The 18188-nt window shown below is 43.3% G+C and overlaps 1 protein-coding gene and 1 long non-coding RNA gene across 3 annotated transcripts in view; one reads left to right on the top strand and one right to left on the bottom strand.

The window, feature by feature from the left end:
* The window catches only part of LOC127525969 (uncharacterized), a 569224-nt gene that overhangs the window by 329743 nt on the left and 221293 nt on the right, over positions 1-18188 (top strand). The gene's annotated exons all lie outside the window — the stretch shown is intronic.
* vsx1 (visual system homeobox 1 homolog, chx10-like) lies at positions 1745-12108 on the bottom strand. Of its 2 annotated transcripts, none has more exons than XM_051919417.1 (5): positions 11648-12108; positions 9967-10048; positions 9405-9528; positions 4473-4665; positions 1745-2263 (listed from the first exon to the last, which is right to left on the bottom strand). In XM_051919417.1, exons 1-5 carry the CDS (start codon positions 12042-12044, stop codon positions 2025-2027), a joined length of 1035 nt encoding a protein of 344 aa, XP_051775377.1. In that variant the 5' UTR covers positions 12045-12108; the 3' UTR covers positions 1745-2024. The 2 variants fall into 2 exon arrangements, with proteins under 2 accessions (XP_051775377.1, XP_028676223.2); XM_028820390.2 differs by having other exon boundaries at positions 4485-4665.

Genomic DNA, 18188 nt, shown 5'->3' with positions numbered 1-18188 from the left:
ACATTGGCCACTGAACAAAAAGTGGAAATTTGTGAATATGCATTTGCAGTTCTGCTTCTGGTTTGAGTATTTGATGTCGAGTATCTTTTAATCCTGTCCTTTGGTGGTTGTCCTGTATGACAATATGCTGACAGATCTTCATTATGTGTACTTTTATGACATTTTATCACCACTGGTGCTGGTAACCTAATACTTTGTCAAATGCAGTGTCTCTCCTTCATGCCCTCGTGCCAGGTTCACAGGAGGCCATAGTCTTCCTCATCAGCCCACCAACACTTTTGCCACAGCTCTGATCTTCCATGGCTCCTTCCGTACCACTCCAGTGTTCTTTTCTCTATCGTGTCCTCTGCCTGCACATTCATGTCACCGGCTCTGATCAGCCCCGATAGCGACTACAAGCCAGGATCCTTCTCAGGTCGGCTCCAATCCTACGGGCAGCGTCTCTCTTGCTCTCTCTCTTTCTCTCTCACACACACACACACACACGCACACTTTCAGGCTCCGCCCCTCTGGACTGCCCCTCTCTCTCAAATGCGATGCTCTTTCCAGCAGCGTCTCCCTCGAGCAGGCCCCACCCCTTATGACAGGACGCCTCCCACGGGCTCCGCCCCTTCTAGCAACATCCCTTTTCTAGGACTCCAACTTTTCCAGCTGCATCTTTCTCTCTCTCTGTCTCTCTCTCTCTGTTTCTCTAAGGCTCCACCCATTTGGGTTATATGTCTGTCTTTCTCTTTCTTTCTCTCTCTCTCAGGGGTGCAATGGACCACCGGAATTTTCATGCCCTAAACTCCGTGCAGCTGTATGTAATGATCAACATTTTAATAGTTTCCCAATTTACCCACAGGTTAGCCCGTATCACCTAAACTGTAAAGCTGTATGGATGAAATGAACTTTCCCCCCACAGCAGACCCTCTTCTATTCCATTATAGGTAGGCCACTGAAAAGAAGCTGAGGTGCATGGAGCAGATGACAAAGAAAAAAAAGAGCCAAGGATGAGAGGGCAACAAAAGGTGACACAGCAATTGCAAGCTCCTGGGGTATACTTAAAAATAGGCCAAGACTGTGTGTGTGTAGAGGGGAGGAGGGTGCATGTCTCTTTTTGCTAGGGGGCGCCAGTGTACCACAGACCATCCACACTCCCACTGGGGCAGTCTGGAATTGCTTATTAGCCTAACAAGTGTTTTTTTTTTGGCAACAGACGTTAATGGAAGCCCACAATTCCTCACGGAACGCCCACAACGCGTGTCACGAAATGCCCATGCAATGCCTGGCTATACACTGTGGTTAAGATTAGAGCAATTTGAGGGTCATCTGACTCAGAAGGCGTGTCATGGCTGATGTTGGTGGTGTTCCATGACCTTCGTCATACGTATTGCCGACTGCCGTTAGACCCATCTCTATATTTTTGGGAATACGACTGGGAAAACATGGAAAAGAGGGCGTGGAACTGGAATCCAAGCATGGTAACCACTGTGCCACCTTCCTGTGTAATAAACGGATGAAAGCTTTCATTAACAGAAGCTTTTTATTATAATCCTCATAATATAATTATTATTAATATTAATTTTTCATGCATAGTTACAATTTGTCATTAACAATTGCCCGAAAGACAGCCAACGTAACTAAAGTGCTTGAAATAAAATAAAATATATATTTTCTGTTTCAAAACCATATAAAAACATTGATGAAAAATATGGCTTAAACCTCCTCAAAGACTCTTTATGAATCCTGCATTCACATGAGGTTTTCAAATCCTGTATATTGCATCATAATACATAAACACCAAAACGACTCTGCCGAGACGCGCGCGGCCATCTTCAGGTCACACCGCGGACGATGAACTCCCACCTGCCACCTCCGTCTTCGACACAAAGGCGTTGAGTTTCGCTTAAAAAACGGACACGTGGTGCACCGGAAAGAGTGACGTCTGTGGACGATTCAAAGTCGGGGTGATTAAAAGCCGCGGGGTTCAAGCTTGTAAAGGTGCGTCGCCGCTCGCTGATTCGTCCACAGCCGGCCCGCGTTTAACTCTCCCCCGACTTGCCGAGTGACTCCTTCACGCCCGTGGATTTCCAGTGACTTTTGTGGTCCGATTTCGCAGTGCTCGAGAGGTCTATCGCCATGTCCTCGGAGTCGCTCCTGCCACTGACCTGATGTGCCCACTCCGGGCTGGGCATTTTGGTGTCAATGCTACACTCAGAGTAGCCGAATTCTGGCGTGTCGCTGCTCTTCTTTATTACTTCTAGCGATTTTTTGTGCATACCTGCATGGAAGAAAGAGAAGTTAACAACACCGGGAGTTTATACATCTTCTGCTTTATGTGTTTGTGGACAAGGTGAAACAACACACCTACTAAATGACTCAATTATGCATTTGTTTATTTGGCTGATACATTTCCAGAGTTCCCTTTGCACATGGGGGGGTCCCATGGGCCATCCATGGTCCCAACCCAGCAGTAGGAGACAGCAATCAGCACTGGACTGTACACTCTTAAGAATTCTGGTCCTTTAGCAGCACTTTACCCAGTTGTCTGGTTCCTCGTGGACCCTTTGCTTCACCAATGACTCTTTTCATTCTGTCAGGGGTTCTTTACACATGAGGTTGGTACTTTGGGCTTTGAAAGGCTCCTAAAATGTAGACAAAACATCTTAATGTGTAGAAGACTACCTCGCAGTGTACTGGTGGATCGTGAAAATGTGAACGGAGCTTGTGTAATTTTATGCAGTAGCAGGAATCCCTTGGGATTTCACAAATCTCCTATCATCTGTTCATAGTGATTTATGAAGTCTCTCATTTAATAAAGGTTCTTTTTGGAAACCTTCATAGATGGTCCTTTGGGGAACCAAACAATGGTTCTCCTATAACATTAGCTCTGCTTAACCACGGTGGCACCTTCATTTTTAAAGAGTGTGTGGTCAGTAAACTGCTGTCATACTTGTGCACTGCTCCTATAGGACCTGCTCCCTCCTTAAGAAGGTGGCCATTGACATCGGGCACAAGCCTAGAATCAGCACTGGACATGGACTTGTGCGGAGAACCACACTCACTTGCACAGGTCCAGCGTTGGAGCAGCCATGAAGTTAACTGGCAAGCTTTGACGGAATGGGAGGAAAACTGAGAAGATGTGATAAAGTCCTAAGAACACTACACAGACAGCAATTGGGTCGGGTATGGAACTTGGACCCAGGGCCAGCGCCACCATTTAGGTGAATAAGGCATTTTCCTAGGGCGCAGATCATAAGGGGGGACCATCCACACAGGTTAGCTACCCAACAGTCAGTTGGCACACTACACTGCCACATAACCTAACAGCAGCACTGCTTGGACCCCTGCAGCCAAGGGTGCAATTAATGAGATGTAATTCACATAAAGTACACTAAGACACTTGAATTAAATGTAATCCTTTGCATTTATATAGAGCTTTCTTCACTACTCAAAACACTCAGCAATTGCAGGTTAAGGGCTTTGCTCAAGGGCCCAACAGAGCAGAGTCCCTATTGGCATTTACGGGATTCGAACTGGCAACCTTCCGATTGGCAATGCAGATCCCTAATTCAGAGCCACCATACCACAGATAAACATCAACCATAAGAAATCAAACAAAACATGCAGGTATGGAAAAAATGTGGACTCGTCAATGGCCAGGATTAGGAGCGGAACTGAACTTGGGCTTCTAAAGTTCTGAGGCAGATGTTCTACCCAAGGTGACACTGGGCCTTTATTGGGTTGTGTGGTGTTTCATAGAGCCATCGATTGACAACAAACATCTACACCCTAGGAAGGCCTCTTGGCCTATGAAGTTGGCTCTTTGGGCTTTGGAAAAGTTAGAACGTTAGAAAACGTTTGCTGTGAGCACATTCAGCCCAACACAGCTGGCCAGTCCTGTCCACTTAATTCTTCTAAAATAACATCAAGTCAAGTTTTGAAAGTCCCTAAAGTCTTACAGTCCACCACACTACTTGGTCACTAATTGCATGTGTCTATAATTCTCTGTGTAAAGAAAAACTTCCTAATGTTTGTTCGAAATTTACCCTTAACAATTTCCCAACTGTGTCCTCGATGAGCTCATTTTAAAGTCACCGTTTCGATCCACTGGACTGGTTCCCTTCATAACTTTAAACACCTCACTCAGGTCACCAATTGATCTCCTTTTGCTCGTCTTAATCAGTGGACAAAAGAGAAATCTTTAGAGTGTAGTAGGCAGGATACAAATAGATTAAAAAAACTGGAGCTTGTCCTGTGTCATTGTATGCAGCCAGAGTCCCATTGGTAGTTCACAAATCTGTTACCACCTATCATCATTTGTGGACCCCCTCAAGTTCTTTCTGGAGCCTTCAAATGGATGTTTCTTTGTGGGGATCCATAAATGGCCCTGCTCTGAAGCACAACTTTGGCACCTTTATTTTTAAGAGTACAGATATACAATTTTACGTGCAATAGTGAAAAGATGGAGGAGTGCTGCCCAAACGTACATTTCGGCGTACCTAGAAGCCAAGGTGCACACGAGCTCATCAGGCCGTTTTTCGCCGAGTTGATGATGGATTCAGGGAGTGGGATGGAGTGTCTGACCATGGCGCCATACAGGCCGTACTCGGCCATCACGCTGCTGCGGCCCCAGCACTTCTCACGCTTCCTCCACTTTGCTCTTCGGTTTTGAAACCATACCTGCGGGGAAAAAAAAGTTATTAATACAAAAATTACAATGTGCTGAAATTGATGAGGGCAGCATGGTGGCGCAGTGGGTAGCGCTGCTGCCTCACAGTAAGGAGACCTGAGTTTGCTTGCCGGGTCCTCCCTGTGTGGAGTTTGCATGTTCTCCCCGTGTCTGCATGGGTTTCCTCCCACAGTCCAAAGACATGCAGGTTAGGTGCACTCTCGATCCTAAATTGTCCCCAGTGTGTGTGTGTGTGTGTGTGTGTGTGTGCACGCCCTGCGGTGGGTTTGTTTCCTGCCTTACGCCCTGTGTTGGCTCCAGCAGACCCCCGTGACCCTGTAGTTAGGATATAGCGGGTTTGATAATGGATGGTTGGATGAAATTGATGATCCCAGTAATGCAATTGATAAAAATAAGCAGGGTGTTACAGTGAAAGTGAAAGCGTTTTGTGTGGCTTTGAACTGCGTTGTGTTGTGCTCGGTGCTAAAGTCTGATGAATCGATTTACGCAACACCCATTGGGCAGTCCTAATATTGTAAAAGTCGCACTGTGGTGTAGCGGGTCCACAGCTCAAGTCAACAAGCCACTTTTTAAATAAATGGTCGCCGCCCTCGCAGCTTAAAGAGGAGGCGTGGTCGTGTGGCCATGGGGCGGTTCCTAGGTGATTCGAGATGTGGACGGTACTCGCTTAAGCGCACAGGTGAGGAGTCGTCCGCATCCGTAATTGGTGCCGGGAGCTGCTGATTGCCACACCTCATCCATGATAAATAATAGAAGTGTGAGGCGGATGGAGAGAGAGAGAGAGAGAGAGACAGAGAGAACAGAACAGAACAGAACAGAACGTGAAGGGAGGTTAAGGGTGAAGAAGATGGCAGGAAGCAAGACAGAGAAAGTCAGCGAGAGCTGACCCTGCTCGACGCCCTGAGCTTCTCTTGTCAGAAGAAAACCACATTTTTTTAGTCGATTGTCTTCAATGATTGCAGGCCTGCTTGACTGATTAAAGTGTGGGTGTAAATTTTAGCCTCTGTTTGCGTTTCTGATGTGCTGTGTGCTTGTCGTGGTAACATTTTATGTTATTCCAAAATAACAAACTGCTTTTGTTCTGAGAATATCCATCCATCCATTATCCAATCCACTATATCGTATCTACAGGGTCACGGGGGTCTGCTGGAGCCAATCCCAGTCAACACAGGGCACAAGGCAGGAAACAAATCCTGGGCAGGGCGCCAGCCCACCGCACGTTCTGAGAATATTTAGAGGGTAATTGATTTGTAAGCTTGAGATGAAGATATTAATATTTGTATCGTAAAAAAGCCTTCCAATTATGTTCCATGTTTCATTACCACGTTTTATTAATAATTTTAAATATCTGGCCTAAACCAACCAATAGGACGACGTGTGAAATGCAGCTTATTATACCGCGCGCGCCTTTTTAACGCCATCTACAGTCTCTGAAGTAAAGGGGCCGACGTCTGGGGAACTGTTTTTAAGCCTCAACGGTCAGTCCTGGTGGCCCCCTTTTTGTCCCCCCAGTTTCTCAGACAGCCAGACGGTCATTGTCACCTTTACTTGATCTCCTTTTTGAATTAGCTGACTTATTTGACCTTTAGAAAAGTGCAATAGGAAATGAAGACACACAATACTTGTAAATCGCTTTGGATAAATGCAACTGCCAAGAAAATAAATGTAAATGTAAAAGTTGTATGTTTTCCGTATCTTTAAATGCTTATACGCTGTTTTGTTATTTTTAGTTAACGTTTTTCTATGGGGTTTTGCTTTGTTAATTGTGTTTGATTACAGATAATGAATGCTGAGCAGACAGAAACGTAGACGACTCTGAAAGGAAAACTTCAGTGTTACACAACTGTGTGCTTTTTAGTGAATAATTGTCTAAATAACCGGAACAATGACATATTTGAATATGATAAATATTTCAATAATATGTATACGAATTCTTACCGATTGGTCACAAATAAATACAACGTAATGTGTTTGTAATTTCCGGATGGTTGTAAAAAAAATCAGAAACTGAGAAATAACGGCTGGCTTAATTAACGTAAGAGTCCAGTTAACAGAAGAAGGGGGTTTGACCTGCAGCCACAGGCGGTCCCCCAGGACAGAACATTGAGCACCGCTGCTGTAGAGGGCCATCCTTGTGAACTCTTATTTATTCAGACAGGCTCCATAAACAGCCATGAACAGATGATACCAGACTGGTGAAACGACGGTGCGCAGGGGCGCCAAGACGGGGGATGAAGAGGATGCGGTGCATGAAGGCACATAAAGATCCGCACTCATGATTTAGTGCCCGCTGCTGCCCCCCACAGAACCCCCTAACCCCACACAGAGGATTGAAGTACATCACTCTATCTAAGAAGAGAGACCCCCCCCCAACCTACTTCAACTACTACTATTTCTGGAATTGGGACAAACAAAGCCACTCCTGATCACCGCTGAGTGATGTTCGTCGCTGTGGGGCCAAAAAAAAATACCAATTCTGAAAACCCGCTTCAAAATGGAGTGCTGCGCGCCAGCCAATGCCTTTCTAGTTTTTAGTGGACTCTCCCACAATGCCGTATAACACCGACTCGGCTCGGCTCTTTCTGTTCTGCTAGTATTCTCAAGATTTCTCCTTTGTCTACATATAGAATTGGGGTCCTTGTCCTGAAAGCCAATTAATATGAAACAAAGCCTTCATACTTAAATGAGTTAACAGTGATGATCACTTTTCGGATGTCATTTACTTTCACTTAAAATTGTTGTGTGTGCTGCCATTATCTAACTTTTTCTAAGTGACTTAACTTTGTTAAATATCGCACTAACGCAAAATAATTGTGTTGAAACAGAGCAATCCGATTAGTCCCTTTTAACAGAAGTAGAATCCGCCTCAGGGCTGGTATTACTCACTTTTTCATGTTAATCTTATACTCAGAATTTAAACTTTCTTAACCCTCAGAGCCCTCAGGTATTCTTATTTTCCCGCTACACAATTGAATTAACCTGTACATGACTATCCCGTATTTGCATAAAGTATGACATTTGCATACGGCTCCGCCCCTTTTGTTGACAACATGCTCCAAAGCAGCGCCACACATTGGCGAAGTTGAAAAGAGGGTTCAAAACTTTTAGTGCCTTGTTTTTTTTCTCCAAACGCCGTGTGTTTTGTGTGGTTGTGGAAGACGAGTTATTTTAATTCATTTCATTTTACTTATTATTTGCTACACTTCGCCAATCTTATGTCAGAAAATAATTTTATCTTTATTTCCAGTAATGTTCAGATTTCACGAAAAGTGCAACCAATCACATTATGCTGCAATAGCAATTGTACAGTAAATCGTTAGTGAGTGAAAATGTAATTGGCGTGTTTCTACATGAAAATGTTACTTTGTGCATTGCATGTTGTATTGTATAAATAAAACTTACTTTTAGTTAAAAAAAGGTGTTTACATTACACTCTTAAAAATCAAAATGTCAAAGCGGTTCTTCAGAGCCATAGCGGTTTTCAAAGAAACCATCGAATTTAAAGGTCCCCGAAAGTACCTTTATATATTTAGAGCCCTAACAATCTCCAGAAATAAACAGGAATTGATTATAACCAATTTGTGAAATCCCAACGAGTTCCTCGTTTTAAACGGACTTTTCTGTGCACACAATCGCACAGACTCAATTCAGGTTTTCTTATCTGTTGTGTCCTTTGGTCGCCTATATACACCATACATTAAAGATTTCTATTTTGTCCACATTTTAGGATTTTTTTTCAAAACCCCAAAGAACCGATTTCATATGCAATTGTATATTGTTTCTTATCAAGCAATGGCTCTAAGAGGAACCACACAACCCAGTAAAGTGCCAGTAAAGGACTAGTGAGTGTGTTTAAGAGTGAACGTTTTAAAAGTGTGAAGCGCTAAATGGACGCAGCATCAGTACGGTTTGAATATGAATTCACGCGATGTGTGGAGTTAACTTGAATTTAACATTAACGAAGTCACCTACGTGTGATTTAATTAATTGCATTACGTCAGTAAATGCATTTAGTAAAAACAACGTTTTACTTTAACTATTGCTTGACATAATAATATTAGGGCGGCACGGTGGCGCAGTGGGTAGCGCTGCTGCCTCGCAGTTGGGAGATCTGGGGACCTGGGTTCGATTCCCGGGTCCTCCCTGTGTGGAGTTTGCATGTTCTCCCCGTGTCTACGTGGGTTTCCTCCGGGCGCTCCGGTTTCCTCCCACAGTCCAAAGACATGCAGGTTAGGTGGATTGGCGATTCTAAATTGGCCCTAGTGTGTGCTTGGTGTGTTTGTGTGTGTCCTGCGGTGGGTTGGCACCCTGCCCGGGATTGTTTTCTGCCTTGTGCCCTGTGTTGGCTGGGATTGGCTCCAGCAGATCCCCGTGACCCTGTGTTCGGATTCAGCGGGTTGGAAAATGGATGGATGGATAATAATATTAGGCCTACTTAAATCGAAACATTTCTTTTTTGAGTGCAGAATGAAACGGTTGTATGTGAAACAACAACGAACTACACAGCGCAGTAAAGTGCCCTGAAAAAATACCGGCATCGTGAAAGAGGGTAAAGAGCAGCCAGAGGTGGGTCACATGACACCTGGGCGGCAGGTGAGCGCGGCGCGGGGTGACATGTCACGTGATCCCTGCCGCAGCTGCCTCAGCTGTGCGTCCATTCGGACTTTCGACAGAAACACTTTGGAATTTCACGGACTGATTCAAGCGCTGATTTCGTGCGGTCCTGTACCTGTATTCGATCCTCTGGGAGCTCCGTCTTCATGGCTAGCATTTCTCTGGCATAGACGTCGGGGTAGTGGGCTTCGTTAAACGCCTTCTCTAATTCTTCTAGCTGATGAGCTGTGAACACCGTCCTGAGAAGGAGCGAAGACAAGCGACTTTAGTGAACTGGCATCTGAGCGACATGCAAAAACCAAGCATCACTGTTTCTGAAAGTCATTGAAAGTATGTTTGAAAATAAATGATACCAGTTAGTTGAACCCATATACCAAGTCTAAGAAATAAAAGATATAATAGACAGGGCCTTATTTTAGCATTAACACAGAGTTTTTAATCCCGGAGTACGTTTTTAGATGATCTAGGAGGACAGGACTGCAGACAAGTAACTCTGAACAAACTGATTCACATCGCTTAGGATTCCCGTTCGTCAGCACCCGCCCCGCTCTCCAAACCTGGGTGTCCCGAGATCGTGTAATATGACACCGCCACCTTATTCATTAATAGCAAATTCAGCTGTGGAAAAAAAGGCGACATGTCACTTCACGGCCGTGAACGCCACTCGTCTTCATTACCTGTGCCGCCTCTTCTTCCTCTTGTTTTGAGAGTTACACGAGTTCTTAAGATCACTGCGATCCCCAGAAAGGCAGTCGTCGTCTGTAATGCAATAAGCATAACAATAATTATGATTCAAAAATAAGATCATGATACTACTAATAACAATAATAATGGTCCAGAAAGGATCGCGGTTTGGGATGCGGGAGCCTTTTCCAACTAGCATAAACCGTCAGGCAGGAACAAGCCCTGGACAGAACTCCAGTCCATCGTAGTAACTATAATAATGATTATGAAATAGTTATAGTCTTAAAAAAGACAATAATAATAATAGCTTCAACAATATTAATAATACTATCATCATTGTAATTAAAACAATAATAATAACAACAACAACAATATCATAATCATGAAAAGATCAACATGCAGCAATAGTAATACTAATGACATCATCATATTATTTAAACCATTAACAACCACAACAACAATAAGAATATCATACTCATACTCATCAGCATAATAATAATAATAATAAAATAATAATAATAATAATGATAACAAAAGGCATAATCGGCATCATAAAAAATAAAAAACCATGAAAAATAGGTCACTAATAATAATAATGATAATGACTAGCGCTCTGTCCCAGTGTGGTTCCTGCTTCGGTTTGACTCCAGTTAGCCCATAAGCGGTTTACGAAGATGGATAATAATAATAATAATAATAATAATAATAATAATAATAATAATAATAATAATAATAATAATAATAATAATATCTGACAAATGAATGCGCTCAGCCGCACGTTTAAATTTTGCAGCACGTATTAAAATTACTTTATTAGGGCGAATCGCTGCCGTAAAGTCGTTTCATTGTTCGGTAGCTGTTTTAACTTCAGCTCTTTTTCGTTTTAACGTCTCTGCTTTTCTATTTCCAGATTGCGTGACCCGTTCTGACTGCTGATTTTCTTTTTTAACAAATTAAATCGCGACAGCAAATACAGCTGAGTCAAACGAAAAACGAATTAATGGATGTTATAGGTAACTCCCGTCAATATTTTTATTTTAGCTTGCATTTATTTTATTTCTTAAAAAACGAAAGTGCGAGAGCAAATCCATCTAGGTCATTATAAAATAAAAAAATAAATAAATATTAATATACGCTATTGATGATTTGCTTATGTTTGTGTTAATTTCATTTAAAAATAAATCACAGTAATACATCTAGGTCAAATTAAAAATGGATTAATAAATGTTATCGCTAACTCCTTCAGTTATTTTATTTTAGTCTGCGTTTACTTTATTTTCTAAAAAACGAACTCGCGACAGTAAGTCCGTTTAGATCTTCGTAAAGTGCAAACTACATGTTAACTTGTTTTCATGAACTAATTCAAATAACGGCATTTTGAGAACAGCGAGGCTCTAAAGCTCAACAACTAAATGTTCTCTTGTTGCCGCTTTGGAGGATCAGCACCAAAGTGGACCCCCAGTGCGGGCGCGGGTTGTCATTTCAGCACCACCTCGACGGCCCCGTGCCCTCCTGGACAGCTCCCCGGCCGTCGGACTTGGGCGCCTTTGTGTTTGATGAGCTGCTGATCATGAGGTCGACACAAAGAAAGTAAGAAAGAAAACAAAACATGCCGAATATGACGATAAAAGATGACGTGTACGGTCCATACTCTTAAAAAGTAATTCGAAGTACCCGAGTAGTTCTCCTTGTGCTGCTCCAGGCTTTGCATGTACTGGTTTTCCGTCCGTGCCTGCAGCAGAGGAATGTGACTGGGAAGAAAGCAGGGCGCTCCAGAGGGCTGTTGCGCGGCCAAACTACACAGAAAACCCAGGCCGAGAGGCAGAGAGCCCCCGGCTAATGCGAAGCCCCCTATGCCAGCTCCGTGTCCCTCAACGTTTGTAACCACTCCAGGAGCAGTCGAGGTCTGTAACTCCGTCTCTAATCCTAGAAGGTCGGTGATGGCGAACCCTTTAGAGCGCAACCCATTTCCATTCACCCTGACCGATTTGTCGTCGCCGATGTTAGGTGACAAGACTTTTCCTTTGGGTTTCCCTTCTGCGACGTCGTCTTTTCCAGTCATGGCTCTCATCCACCTGTTGACTTTCGCTTTCTTGACCCAGCAGATCAGAAGAGCGGAATTCAAGAGTGCTTTGGGAGATCCATTTATCTTCAGCTTGGCGCCTCGGGATGCTTCCCTGGCCCAATCAGAGCAGAGAAAGGGGGTTGCGGGCCGCTCGAAGAGGCGTTTTCCTTTTTTTCAATCCCAGGGGATTAATTGCCACCAATTTTATTGTAAATCCGATAAAGATTTGAATAAAACGCAACTACATCCCGCCAGCGCCGCCTGTCACACGCGTGTCCTTCTCCAAGCGACCGACAATGCGCGCTTCGGCGGCTTTTTACGCTCACATTAACGGTGACATCCTTTAGTGTTTTATAGAAATACGATTTGTTAATCAATTCAAATCTATATTTATGTGCGCGTGTTCTGTTCAGCTTACTCTTGTATAGCGCTCAGGCATGCGCAGAGCCTTGCGTCAAATCCTTAGGTAAAATGCACATTTTAGAATTTACAGAATGAGCAAAGAAAGACTCCGACCTGTTTAAACACACAGGAAAACAAAGTGGTGTGAACCTGATTAACATAAATGGAGCCCAGCGATACTCGTCCATTAATTCGTTGGTGAACTAAGATAAGAAAAGTTTTTTACACATGCGCAAACATTATCTATCTATCTATCTATCTATCTATCTATCTATCTATCTATCTATCTATCTATCTATCTATCTATCTATCTATCTATATACAGATATAGATCAGCCACAACATTCAAACCACTGCCAGGCAAAGTGAAGACCATTGATTATTTCATTTCAATGACACCTGTCAAGGGGTGGCACACAAGTGAACAGTCAGTTCTTGAAGGGACATGTTGGGCAAGCGGAAGTATTTGAGCGACTTTGACAAAGGGCCACATTGTGATGGCCAGATGACTGAGTCAGAACATCTCTAAAATGGCAGCTCTGGTGCAGTAGTTAGTACCTTCCAAAAGTGGTCCAACGAAGGAAACCATTGACCCTACAGCAGGGGTCATGGGTGCCCAGTTAAGCCTTATCGATGCCCATGTGCTCCAATCCCACAGTAGAACTACTGGAGCACAAATTACGGAAAGACATAACACTGACCATGAGAGAAAAGTGTCAGAGCACTCGGAGTGATGCAGATTGCTGTGTAGCCACAGACTAGTCAGAGTGACCTTGCTGACCTCTGTCCACCACTGAAAACACCAACAATGGACAGTTGAGCATCAGAATTGGACCACAGAGCAATGGAAGAAGGTGGCCTGCTTTGCCATATGAATCATGTTTTCTTTTAGATCATATAGAAGGCCGGGTACATGTACATAAAGTACCTGGGGATGAGATGGCAGCAGAATACTCTATGGGAGGAAGTTAGCCGGGAAAGGCAATGTGATGTTCTGGGCAATGTTCCACTGGGAAACCTTGGGTCCTGGCACTCATGTGGATACTACTTAGACACATACCACCTATCTGAAAATTGCTGAAGACCACGTAACCCCTTCATGGCAACGGTGTTCCCTAATGGCAGTGGCCTCTTTCAACTGGATAATACGCCCTGACACACTGCAACAAATGTTTGAGAAACATGACAAAGAATTCAAGACGTTGATGCTGTCTTGGCCTCCACATCTTCCAAATCGCAATCTGATTGAACATCTGTGGGATGTGCTGGAAAAAATGAGTCTGATCCATGGAGGCCACACCTCGTAACATACAGAACTTAACAGATATGCTGCTAATGTCTTGGTGTACAGGACACCATCAGAAGTTTTGTAGAGTCCATGTCATAAATGGTGAACATGAGGAAGACCCACACAATGTTAGGCATCTAGTTTTAATGTTGTTGCTGATTGGTGTATGCGTATATATATTGTATATATGTGTGTGTGTGTGTGTGTGTGTGTGTGTGTGTGTGTAAAAACCTGGCAATAGTTCAATAATTAACTAATGGATGGAAACTGCTGGACTCCATTTATGTCAATCAGCTTCAAACTACTTTGTTTTATATATACTGTACATATACTGTATGTGATACAGATAGATAGATAGATAGATAGATAGATAGATAGATAGATAGATAGATAGATAGATAGATAGAACTTTTATTTCTCCCCAGGGAGAATGCATTAAACTCCTGTATAATCCCAGTAATGCCAAGGTGTATTTCACACACTAATAAGTTTTGAGTTCACATACCAGCTTTCAGGAATATACATCCATCTATGAAAATATAAACAAAAAATATACTCATATTTACTTTGAGCAATTAGACTGTCAAAATAAAATGATTATTCCAGCATGACCCTGTTTTCTGAACTCAGCTCTTGCACCTGAAAGTTGCTGGCAACTGGAGCCCCTCAAACGAAGCCACTGTGGACTGTCCAATTAACTCAGCATTGCTGTCTATAGGATGTGGAAGAAGCAGAAGAAGTGTAACAGGGATAGATAGATAGATAGATAGATAGATAGATAGATAGATAGATAGATAGATAGATAGATAGATAGATAGATAGATAGATAGATAGATAGATAGATGTGTGAAAGGCACTATATAATAGATAGATAGATAGATAGATAGATAGATAGATAGATAGATAGATAGATAGATAGATAGATAGATAGATAGATATGAAAGGCACTATATAATAAACAGATCAATAAACAGAGGTACATTATAATGTGGGTGGCACGGTGGCGCAGTGGGTAGCGCTGCTGCCTCACAGTTGGGAGACCTGGGGACCTGGGTTCGCTTCCCGGGTCCTCCCTGTGTGGAGTTTGCATGTTCTCCCTGTGTCTGCGTGGGTTTCCTCCCACAGTCCAAAGACATGCAGGTTAGGTGGATTGGCGATTCTAAATTGGCCCTAGTGTGTGCTTGGTGTGTGGGTGTGTTTGTGTGTGTCCTGTGGTGGGTTGGCACCCTGCCTGGGATTGGTTCCTGCCTTGTGCCCTGTGTTGGCTGGGATTGGCTCCAGCAGACCCCCGTGACCCTGTGTTCGGATTCAGCGGGTTGGATAATGGATGGATGGACATTATAATGTAATAAACAAAAGGGAGATAGGAAGGGCACTATAGACAGAGTTTGTTCCTGCCTTGCGCCTGCCGATTGCTGGGTTTGGCTCCAGCTGCCTCACCACCCTGTCCTTGATAAACGGGCTATGAAGATGGATGGATATTTGCAGATTCTAAGCGAGGATGTCGAGGGCCGAGATTCAAATGACGCAATCAGAGAATTATAATTACATGTATCTAAATACAATGCAAAAATACACGTTTGGGTATAGACTCATTAAAGTACATTGATATATATTTTAATTATTAGGTGACGTTTATGAAGATAAAGATGTACAAATGGAGCGCTTTGCGCATAGGAAAGGCGCTTTATAGATAACGTGTATTATTAGCTCGATTGAGCTTAGCGCCTAGGCAACTAAACAATGACACTTTTTGTACAACGCATTATTTTATTTATAAAGTCATCTTTTATAGCCCAACTTTAACCATAATGTCCCATATTTAAATGTATTTTTTTTTGTTTGTTTGTTTTTTTCGTTTTCTAACATGATGAGTTGACTGAAGACGCACTTGTGAATGATTTCATTTTTCTCATGCACCGTGGCTCCTTCGGTGTTGTCTTTTTTGGGGTCGTCGTGATCTGCAAGCCCCTCGAGTTCGGATGTCGTGTTGCGCCTGCAGCCCGCCAGTCCACGTCTCGTCCGTTTACGCCCGCGCTTCACAAACCGCTTAGTCCGCCATGGCCGGCCGCAGATCTCTTTTTGATTTGGTCTCTTTCTGCTAAACACGTAGATTAACTGAGAGCCTCCTGATAAAGATAATTACAAGGGGCGCGCGCATTAACTTGACATTATTGAAGACGGACCCAAATCTCTTTACAAGCTGTTCCTGGGATTAGCGAAATAATAACTTTCATTTAGGATAATTGTAATTTAAATTGCAAGGGTTTTTGAGGTTTGTTATTAATGGATCTAACCTTTAATATGCCGGCTTACAAAGGAGCGGAGTTTTGCATATTTAATGATTTACTTTGGGAATAGAAACAATGAAAAGAGATTTGGCGCAAGGCGAATTATACGTCACAATCGTCTACTTTAATGTGCAGAAAAAGAAATATTTGATGTTTTAATAATCTCATAGGGTCACATCATAGGAGCAATGCACAAACACATGGGGGGGGGGGGGGGGGGGGTCTCTTACATGGGGATACGTGCAGGAGGAAAAGCGAATGGAGACCCGTCCGCCACATCAGGCCACTTAAAGTGCAAGTACGGGATGTGGCAAACCCAGAGAAATTATAATGGGGGCAACTTTATGATGGTGGGAACTGCTGTTTATATTTTAACATCAGTGCAGTTTATGCAGTGGGGAGATTCTCGCCCATTATTTGGGTTTAACACAGTAAAAGAGTGTCTTAGAAGAGTTGTCATGCGTGTGTGCCAGTGGGCTCCCAGGTCAGTCGAGGGAAGCACTACCACTCCCAGGACAGAGGGGGCGCTGTTGCAAATGGTTACCTCTCCTTTTTCCACAACCCAGTGAGGGCAACCAAGCGTGGCAGTAAAGTCAGATGGAAGTCCCATTCCTTCTGGTCCCGGAGACATACAAAGCAGAAACCAGGGACTGTGCCGTCGCTTTTGAGAGGACCACAGCAGAAAGAGGAGCTCAGATGGCCGTTATCTGATTGTGCTTGATAATAATTTGTTGCCATTTCAGTTCTTTTTGATCCTGTGTTGTGTTACTTTCTGGACTATTTCTGTTTCCATTTTCTCTTTGGAGTTCAGAAGTAAATTAAGTCACTGGGGTGGTTCCACAAATTTTCACACTGTTTTGCAGTAAGGAGACTGCGGAAGATTGTGGGTTCGCTTACGGTTCCTCTCTGTGTGGATAGCGCTTTGAGTACTGAGAAAAGCGCTATATAAATGTAATGAATTATTATTATTATTATTATTTATCTTGCTGCCGGTCACAGTGTTCACTTTTTATGTTCTTTCAGTTCTGAAGACCTCATTGCACTTGTTGCATTGACTTTACTTGCATTCTGTTTTCTATCTTGAATGATTTGCCATCTTTTCTGACATCCATTGCACACCCGACCTACCTGGAAGAGGGTTTCTCCTTGAATTGCCCTTCAAGATTTCTCCCATTGTTTATCTTAGAAGGTTTTTTTGGGAATTCGTCTTGTTTTGTCAGAAAGTCAAGGCAGGGGAGCCGTCAGCTACAGGGCCTAATAAAGTCATTGAGGCATTGCTTGGGTGATTTCAGGCTTCAAAAATAATTTTTGTTGTTGTCTGTCCAATAAATTATTATTGGATTATTTGGTAGGTACTATACAGTATATCATGTCTATGATCTGCTTCATGCAACTGAGAGGATGTGGTGGATGTTTGCCAACTGGTTGACCAACCTCAAGCATTACCTGGTAGGTAACCACCCAGATATCAGATTGTGATCACAGTGGATGCCGTATGGGCTGGACCAGCGATGTGGCTGGAAGAGGTGTCGGTTCCTTACCTGGACGGGAGGATCCAAGAAGGCAGATACGCTTCCCATTCAGGAAAGAGAGAGGAACCAGACCCAGAAGAATTGGCCAGAACAGAGGGTCGGACAACTCCTTGAAGAATGAACATGTTGTTGAGGGACTTTTCCTCCCCCAGTACGCTAGATGGCAGCAGTGCCGCCTTGCAGCACCCAATGACTTCAGCAGGGCTGCTTTGCTGGACTACATCTCCCAGCATGCCTTGCTGGTTTCCCCCTGGGGCCTGCTATCCGACCCTCTGTTCTGGCCAATTCTTCTTTCCTGGTCGGCCTCCCATACAGCTAAGGAACCATCGCCTCTTCCATCCACAATGCCAGTTCAGCCAATACAGCATCCACAATATATATATATATATATATATATATATATATATATATATATATATATATATATATATATATATGATGTTGGAAATATTTGGTTGAGATTGCAGTCCATGTGGTCCATTCCAGCTACAAATCTTCCATTCCACAACATCCAAAAAGGTGCCTGTGAAAAGAGCCCCAATCTGCATGAAATCAGCTTGAGATGACTGATGATGGATCAGCTGTGGCCTTGAAGAGATGTACGTAGTCAGCAGCAATACTCAGATAGGTTGTAGCA

The sequence above is a fragment of the Erpetoichthys calabaricus genome, chromosome 15 (assembly GCF_900747795.2).
Source record: "Erpetoichthys calabaricus chromosome 15, fErpCal1.3, whole genome shotgun sequence".
NCBI lineage: Eukaryota > Metazoa > Chordata > Cladistia > Polypteriformes > Polypteridae > Erpetoichthys > Erpetoichthys calabaricus.
This window is presented reverse-complemented; position numbering and strand designations above follow the sequence as displayed.